A 9,579-nucleotide genomic window follows, 5' to 3' on the forward strand; every position below is an offset into this window, starting at 1 on the left:
ATATATAGATATTGATATAGATGTATATATCTATATATGTGTGTGTGTGTGTATATATATATATATATATATATAGATATAGATATAGATATATATATCTATATATGTGTGTGTATATATATATATATGTATATACACACACACACACACACACATACACATATATACATCTACAACTACATTGGATAGTATAGTCCTTGATTGCCCTATAACTAAAAATGCCTCTTGATGGCCATATCTGGAATACTTAGAGTCATGTCTGCTGGATCAGGACCACCATGGGGCGGAATAACGACAATGACAGTGGCAGCAACAGCAGCAATGACGATGATGATGACAATGATGCCACTGCCACCAGCACAATCATTATCATCATCATCATCATCATCCACTTCATAGAATAACTCTAGTCCTTCATTACACTAAGACCGAAAATACAGGACGATGGTCACATGACTGCTGGATCAGGACTCACATGGGACTGAACAGCAATGACGATGACACAAGGCCTGCATGTATAGCTAAAATATGAGGGTGTTTGTGTTTGTCCCCACCTCCAACGCCTGACAACTGGATTAGTTTATTCTGTTATTCTATTATTCTTTTACTTGTTTCAGTCATTTGACTGTAGCCATGCTGGAGCACCGCCTTTAGCGTGGCCACAGTCCCATAACCAAAACAAGTAAAACATAAAAGACAAACACTTGAAAGGGAGACAGTCACAGGTAAAACAACTTCCCAAACTATTTAACAAGTTTTAAGCTAAGCATTTCACAATCACCAGCGCCACCGGCCTGCACACATCCTTAAATATCACCACGGCAACGAGAGCAACACAACAGGGAAAGAGTTGCAGAGTAAATCAAGCAAATGTAAACAAACCAGGGGAGTCGGAAGGGAGAGGGAAGAAGGCCCCAACCAACATGTGACAGGTACCGCAATGTCAACAGCAGAAGGCTGCAGTTTAGAAAGCTCAAACAGCCAGCCAAACGGCCACTGGAGTTAGTTCCATATTAAGAATCTTAGATCAACAGAAACTACCTTTGCCATCTGATGACATAAGCATTCCACCGCTGCCACTCAAGCCACTCTCATAACAGTATAAACAAGTTGCAACTGTACAATTTGGTCACATACATGCACATACACACACGCGCGCATACACACACACGCATGCATGCACAAAGTGAAGCCTACATTATAAAGCAGATGACAGATCTCTCAGTAAGTAATTACTCAACATTACATCTAACTAAAGGTGATGGTGGTGGTCACTGGAGCGGTGGTTGTGGGGAGGTTGCAGTGGTGATTGAGACGGTGGTATTAGCGATGATGGTTGACATGATGGTGGTGGTGGTGGTGGCGGTGGTTGTGAGGGTGGTGATGGCAGGTGTTTTCTACGACAGTCTCACGACAACCAATACTTTGCGAATCAATTTGTTAGCTGGAAACTGTGTTGAAGCCCATATCATACACACACACAATGTCTAGGTGTATGTGCTTTTATGCCTGTGTTTGTCTCACACACACACACACACACACACACACTGATTGACAACCAATGTTGGTTTATTTACATCTCCATAATGAAGCATTGCAGCAAAAGAGAACAACAGACTAAATGCCCAACTTAATATGTTGTTGTTGTTGTTGTTGTTGTTGGCACTCCGTCGCTTACGACGTCCAGGGTTCCAGTTGATCCGATCAACGGAACAGCCTGCTCATGAAATTAATGTGCAAGTGGCTGAGCACTCCACAGACACGTGTACCCTTAACGTAGTTCTCGGGGATATTCAGCGGGACACAGAGTGACAAGGCTGGCCCTTTGAATTACAGGCACAACAGAAACAGGAAGTAAGAGTGAGAGAAAGTTGTGGTGGAAGAGTACAGCAGGGTTCGCCACCATCCCCTGCCGGAGCCTCGTGGAGCTTTAGGTGTTTTCGCACAATAAACACTTACAACACCCGGTCTGGAAATCGAAACCACGACCCTATGACCGCGAGTCCGCTGCCCTAACCACTGGGCCATTGCGCCTCCACCCAACTTAATAACAAAGAGCATAAATAGTGAGGTTGATTTGTTTCATAAACCCCTTCTAAGCCATGCTCCACCATGGCCACAGTCCATGTGCTAACAATTCTGTCAGATCACCACCTTAAATAATAATAATAATAATAATAATAATAATAATGGTTTCAGATTTTAGCACAAGGCCAGCAAGCTCGAGGGAGGGAGTAAATCAATTACATCAACCCAAGTGCTCAACTGGTTCTTATTTTATTGACCCCGAAAGGATGAAAGGCAAAGTCAACCTCAGAGGTCAACTTTGCCTTTCATCCTTTTGGGGTCAATAAATTAAGTACCAGTTGAGTACTGAACTTGATCTAATCGACTGGCCCCTTCCCACAAAATTTCAGGCCTTGAGCCTATAATAGAGTAGTAGTAGTAGTAGTAGTAGTAGTAGTAGTAGTAGTAGTAGTAGTAGTAGTAGTAGTAGTAGTAGTAGTCCTTTCTACTATAGCGGCAAGGCCTGAAATTCTGCGGGATGGGACTAGACAATTACATTGACCCCAGTGCTCAACTGGTACTTAATTTATTGGCCTTGAAAGGATGAAAGGCAAAGTTAACCTCACCAGAATTTGAACCCAGAACGTAAAGGTGGCAAAATATCGGCAAGCATTTTACCCAGCATGCTAATGATTTCGCCAGCTTGCTGCCTTAATAATAATAATAATAATAATAATAATAATAATAATAATAATAATAACAATAACAATAATAATAATGTATTAAGCTATTTGTATTTTTTCCTTCAGCAACATGTAATACAATCTCTATTTTTGCTGTATTGTTTATACAATGTCCTTGAATTTGTTTTAGCTGTCTACTTTATAGACAATAGCAAAGATTTGTGCAACATTATTCCTTATATGAAACATAACCTTACTATAACCTAGCAGAAAGCAATAAGGGAGAAGCTCCAAAAGTGGTCAGTTGATCAGAAGAAATTAAGAGTGAGCTAGATTGCCATCAAATTGCATCCTGTTGCCTTTAAAAAGATAAACAAGGGAAGGATTCTCTTTCGTGTTCTACTACGTAATACAGGCTGTCTTTGAACAATTCCCGATAGCACCTCCCACTTGTTTCAGTCATGAGACTGCAACCGTACTAAGGCATGGCCTTGGAGGGTTTAGTCAAACAAAGTGGCACCAGAACCCGTTTTTAAGTCTGGTACTCATTTTATCGGTCACTTTTGCCAAAATACTAAGTTATGGGAACATGAACAAAGGAACACCGGGTGTTAAACAATAAGGGCAGAACAAACATAAACAATATATGAAACACACACATACAACAGGCTTCTTTCAATTTCTATGAATTATATCCACTCGTAAGGCTTTCGTCGACCCGTGACTATAGCAGACAACACTTGCCCAAGGTGAAATGCAGTGGGACTGAACCCAGGACCAAATGATTGGGTAGCAAGCTTCTTAACCACACAGCTATGCCTCTGGCTATTATCAGGCATGGTTCCAGATTCAGTTCCACTGCATGATGGTACACCATAACTTTGGGGTTTGACTGTTTGACTAAACCTTGCAAGGCGGTGCCCTAGCATGGCTGCAATCCAATGAGTGAAACAAGTAAGAGAAAAGAAATCAAACTGAAACACAAGAATTTATTTCAGAATTGTACTTATTTGGCAAGTGGTTTTGCAGTGGAATTATGTCAGTGTTTGTGCTGTAGGTGTACAACAAAACTTTGACATTTTACTACTGATAAATACAACAAAGAGTGAGCATAAAGGTGTATGATGTATTTTTAAAGGCTTTCAGCAGCAAGTCGGATGGAGTTGTTCTTGTATTCTTTTACTATTAATAATAATAATAATAATACTAATGTGTATATAGGGTTTTAATGAGTTTTGTAAGGCACTATGGTAATCTGAATCTGATAATTAGATTTCTAGAAAATTCAGCTACCTGGCAAGACTTGAGTCCCGGTTATATGGACAGAGAGGAGTTTAGAGACCACTCCTTACTCCAAGTCATTATTGTAGAATATAAGAATATAAGATAACTTACCTTTCATTTTTTGCTTGAGAAACAATTCTAGATTTCTCCAACAAGTATTTCTCCACAATAGCACTGCAAATAAAATTAATGACAATTAATTTAACAAATCATTACAGTAAAATATTGCAACCTATTAAAACAGATTTCTAACATAGGACAAACATGAGATCAGAACATGAGATCAGAACATGAGATCAGAACATGAGATCAGAACATGGAAAGGAAACATTCAATGAGATCAAACGCCAAGTATTTAACTGGTATTTCACTGACACATGGAAAGAGGGGAGGTAGCTTCAATTCAACTCTGGCAGCATTTGAACTCAAAATGAAAAGGAATGTAATGAAACACCACAAGGTACTACATCAGAAACTTTACCATTATTACCACGTACCACCCTTCAAACATATAATACTGAATGAATTAACCAGGCCCCTAACAATTATTGCACTCATTTTCCACATCTCAAAAGTGGTGAACATAGCCATTTACAATCCCCTTCGCCTTGAATCTTTCTTCCTCCTTAATGTGCCAATTAAATTCATGTGTACTGACATGTAGACACTGAGCTGATTCCTTAAAATTGGCTGGAATTGTGCACTTTGTCACATGAAACATGGGGAAATTCTGAACAATACCACTAGTGAAAATGAATTAATTTGATTTTCATGTCTCAAATGCACAGAACCAAGTATACTTGGCACCTGTGCAGTAAGGGTTAATGACCATCAGTACAGCTTTTGTAAGGTTGTATATTCTGGACAAATACTCGTCTATGTCACACTCAACAGGAAGATTTCATTCTCAAAATCATTTGGTGGAATCAATGCTGCCCTCAACATCAGCAAGGCTTTCAAGTACATCTAACACATGAATCTCCTGGCAAATCTCACATACCTATGGACTATCTATCACTCCGTCGCCCATCTCATGAATTAGTGGCTGTCTGTGAAATCAAACCTTGCTATTTGAGCTTATGGAACTCATTCGATCACTCACTCAATTTCTCCCCACCTCTCTCTGACCTGCGTTTTATCAACTCTGGTATCCCTTTGAACTTATGCAAATTTTGTCTCCTCCAACTGCAAAAAGACACAATCAATACACATACCATGAAAACTATCATACTCCACAACACACAACTAGAACCCTCACAGTCACTACAGATGCAAGGTTTCACCTTCACTGAAAATCAACAGCCCTAGACCTCAATACTAACATCCTAACACACACACACTGTAATAGCACAAAGGCAGGGGTGTGTTGCTAAGAAGCTCACTTTCCAAAGACATGGTTTTGAGTTCAGTTTCAGTGTCTTTTAATATAGCCCCAGGTTGACTAATCCCTTGTGAGTAAATGTGGTAGATGAAAACTATGAAGAAGCCTGTCATGTCTATAGAACTCTGTGTGTGTGTGTGTGTGACTGTTAGTCCACCCTACCATCACTACTGCTTGACAACCAGTGTTAATGTATTTACATCCCCATAACTTAGCAGTCCAACAAAATAAGATCAATAGAGTAAGTAACCAAACTTTAAAAACAAGAAGACAAAAGCACTGGGCAGGGTGAGATGGGGAAGGGTTGGACGATCTATTCGACAAAACCCCCTTCAAGGCAGGGGCCTAAGTATGGCTGCAGCCCAATGACAGAAACAAATAAGAGACAAACAGATAAAAGATAATAAACAAAAACACATTAACAAGTGAACGGCTGAAGTAAAAACAGAACAAAAACAAATAGAAACAAAAGAAAAATGCAAAAAAAAAAAAACTTAGCAAAACTTAGCAAGCAACAACATCCTTGCTTGTCAGTTTAATTGTAAAACACACACGTTCTCATGGTGTTTTCCTGTAATTTCAAAGTTTATTCAAATAAGATGGTATCATCTCTTAGACATCTCTACTGCAAACGATAGCTGCAGAAACGGTTAGATAACATCTGTTGAGTTGATAACAGCGGCAGATATACAAGCAATATTTGTCTAAGACTGTTTTCATTCATAATTACTTCCAAGTATGCACTGAAATGTTTAGAAAAACATATGGGAAAGGAACGTGGGGAATATTTCATAAACGATGGGGTCACGAGGGCAAAACAGTATGGCTAGGAGTGTCTTTGGGGCACGTTTGTCCCTACTGAAACTATAAACCATCATACCAAAGTGGGTGCCTCTACATGTTTAGTCGACCTGCTATAAATAGCAACTAAGTCTTCCTCCAGCCACAACCTACCAACTGCAAAAAAAAACGCAATCACTGCACATACCAAGGAAACATCATCGCACTCCACACTCTTTGACATGAACAACACACAACTAGAACCCTCACAGTCACTACAGATGCAAGGTTTCACCTTCACTGAAAATCAACAGCCCTAGACCTCAATACTAACATCCTAACACACACACACTGTAATAGCACACAGGCAGGGGTGTGTTGCTAAGAAGCTCACTTTCCAAAGACATGGTTTTGAGTTCAGTTTCAATGTCTTTTAATATAGCCCCAGGTTGAGTAAATATGGTAGGTGAAAACTATGAGGAAGCCTGTCATGTATGTAGAAGTATGGCTGTGTGGTTAAGAAGTTTGATTTGCAACCACGTGGTTTCAGGTTCAGTCCTTGGATGGACAAATGCTTCATGAGTGAATTTGGTAGACAGAAACTCTCTCTCTCTTTCTCTCTCTCTCTCTCTCTCTCTCTATCTATCTATCTATCTACCTGTGTGAAACACCTCACCTTCACCACTTAATAACTGCTGTTGCTTTGTTTACATCCCCATAACTTAGCAGTTCAGCAACTGAGATTGATAGGATAAGTACCTGACTTAACAAAAAATAGAAAGTATCTGGGGTGATTTCTTTGACCAACACCTTTCAAGGCAGTGACCCAGGATGGCCGTGGTAAATGAATGAAACAAGTAAAAAAGATTGGACAGTGTATTTTCAGATATGTAAAAAGACTTGATGGCCATGGCTGGAATGGATGGAATGCCTTAGGTGGGGGTCAACCAATGTTGACCTGTGGTCAATAAAATGACATTCATCAATGATACTCAAGTTCTTAGTAAACAATAACTGTATATCACCAAGGAACCAGCAGACCTATGATCAAAGATTTTCCAGTCATGACCATCACATCTTTGTTTCGGCCAGTGTACAAAGGAGTATATTAACCAATATAGTCATCTCTATTTAAGACAGTAGTGTGAGAATCAAGGGGAATTTGGCTGTTATTTCTAACAGATCAAACAACCACAGAAGGTCGCAACTGGACAGGCATGGTCTGGGACACTCCAGACATGCCCACTAATAAAACATCATTATGACCACACTGTGGATCCCATAGCTCAGCTCAATGTAGCCTTCCTTTTTTTTTATGGCAGGAGGATGTGATTTAAGGGAGATTTGACTGTTATTTCTAACAAATCAAGCAAACACAGTGGGTCACTTAGTTCAATGCAGCCTTCTTTTAAGACAGCAGGATTTGATTTGAAGGAGGTTTAACTGCTATTTCTAACAGGTTGAGCAAATACATTGAGGATCCCTTGGTCCAATGTGGCCTTCCATTTTTATGATGAGAATGTGATTTGAGAGAGATTTGGCTGCTATTTCCAACTCATCAAGCAACCACACTGAAGGTCGCTTGGTTCAATGTGGCCTTCTTTTTTTTATGACAGGAGGGTGTGATTTGAGAGAGATTTGGCTACTATTTTTAAAAGATCAAGCAACCACAATAAAGCTCTGCTATCTGGCATGGCATGGGCCCCGCTTTTCAACACAGAAGGGCATGATTCAAGGGAGATTAGATTTTACAAATATCAGCAGGTCAAGAGACCACTTAGAAGTTCTGTCGCAGACTGAAGAGCATTTGCTGCTTTTTGGCCGTGGAAAATAATACAGTGCAGCAGTACTACTGAAAGAACATGAACGGCGAAAAGATTCTTTGACCAACCAAACCTGACTCATCTAACCAACCGTTTTCGTCGCAGAACATACCAGTTTTCAGATATAATCAACAGAGGAACTATTACAATTATCGCCACCATCACCCCACCCTCACCAACATCACCACTACCATTACCATCATCATCATCAAAGATATCATATTTGACTCTATGCTGTTTAGTTTCTAGTCATGCATTCTCAACAACACCTTACTTGGCTTCAAACTACTTCAACAGTCACTCAATCTCCTGAAATTAGCAGTGAGCTGTTCGTTAGTGACTAATGATACATAATTTATAAAGGAAACGGAATGAAATATTAAAAAAACAAAAAATTGGAGAAATTTTTTAAAATTTATTTAATGCCATTTCAAAAAAGAGGAATGATAAAATCTTGGATGGAGAAAAAATAATAATTAAAGAAGGGTATATCAGCCGAAACGCGTTAACAACAAACAAGATGAGGACAAATATCCGTCAAATGTAAATAATGTAAATAATATACATAAATACACTGTGTTTGAAATAGAAGATTAGATAGTCATAACTAGAACACATTTGAGCAGAGGTCTGCCAGATCTGCACTAATCTGCGACTAAACAAGGATGCGACAAGATTTGGCATAAATATTAAGCCGTTGCAATTTTGTCCTAGGTCAGCCATGATCAAGTAACCTTTTGATCAATAGCATTCCTTCATCCCATCTTTTAGTGTATCTGGGCCCAATGTGGCCTTTTATTTTTCAGGAAGATAAAGATAAGGTGTTTTGACAGATGGCCATGTGGTAAAAAAGCTTACTTCCCAACCACATGATTCCAGGTTCAGTCCCACTGTGTGGCACATTGAGTAAGTGTCTTCTACTACAGCCTCAGGCCAACCAAAGCTTTGTGAGTGGATTTGGGAGATAGAAACTGAAAGAAGTCCATCGTGTGTGTATGTGTCTTTGTACTCCCATCACTGCTTGACAACCGGTGTTGGTGTGTTTACGTTCCCCAAAACTTGGCAGTTCAGCCTAAAATGACCGACAGAATAAGTAGTAGGCTTAATAAAAATAAAACCTAAGATCAATTTGACTAAAATCCTCCAAGGCGGTGCTCCAGCATGGCCACAGTCAAATGACTGAAACAAGTAAAAGAGAGTAAAGAAATACCTAGCAGGCTGAGTAGGCACCTCCGTTGGCTTGTGTGTAAAAGTGGTTATTGTTGTTTAACTCCAGGCTGACCCATGATCAAAGAATTTCCAAATATGACCACCCAACTATATTTCGGGCATCGTACCTAGCATTATGTTCTTAGTGTATTCTTCTTCTTTTAAGACGGCATAGTATATGAGGGAGATTTGGCTGCTATTTCTAGCTGGTCTAATAACCGAATGACCATATGGCTGTTTTCTCATTGGCCAGAACCTAAGTGTTGTTCTTATGGTTCCTGCAATAGCACTCCTTTCTTCCTAGATGGGCGTTGTTCCACAGGAAGTTCTTAACTCAACACTGTGCGACAGTAAAGCACCTACCTCTCTCTCTCTCTCTCTCTCTCTCTCTCTCTCTCTCTCTCTCTCTCTC

The 9,579-nt window shown here is 39.7% G+C and overlaps 1 protein-coding gene across 12 annotated transcripts in view; it reads right to left on the reverse strand.

The window, feature by feature from the left end:
* The window catches only part of LOC106868187 (unconventional myosin-IXAa), a 213,418-nt gene that overhangs the window by 190,463 nt on the left and 13,376 nt on the right, over nucleotides 1-9,579 (reverse strand). For all 12 annotated transcript variants that reach the window (XM_052972194.1, XM_052972200.1, XM_052972199.1 and 9 more), the window contains exon 2: nucleotides 4,086-4,148. In XM_052972194.1, the coding sequence (XP_052828154.1) occupies nucleotides 4,086-4,148 (63 nt within the window). The remainder of the gene's footprint in view (nucleotides 1-4,085; nucleotides 4,149-9,579) is intronic.

The sequence above is a fragment of the Octopus bimaculoides genome, chromosome 12, assembly GCF_001194135.2.
Source record: "Octopus bimaculoides isolate UCB-OBI-ISO-001 chromosome 12, ASM119413v2, whole genome shotgun sequence".
Lineage (NCBI taxonomy): Eukaryota > Metazoa > Mollusca > Cephalopoda > Octopoda > Octopodidae > Octopus > Octopus bimaculoides.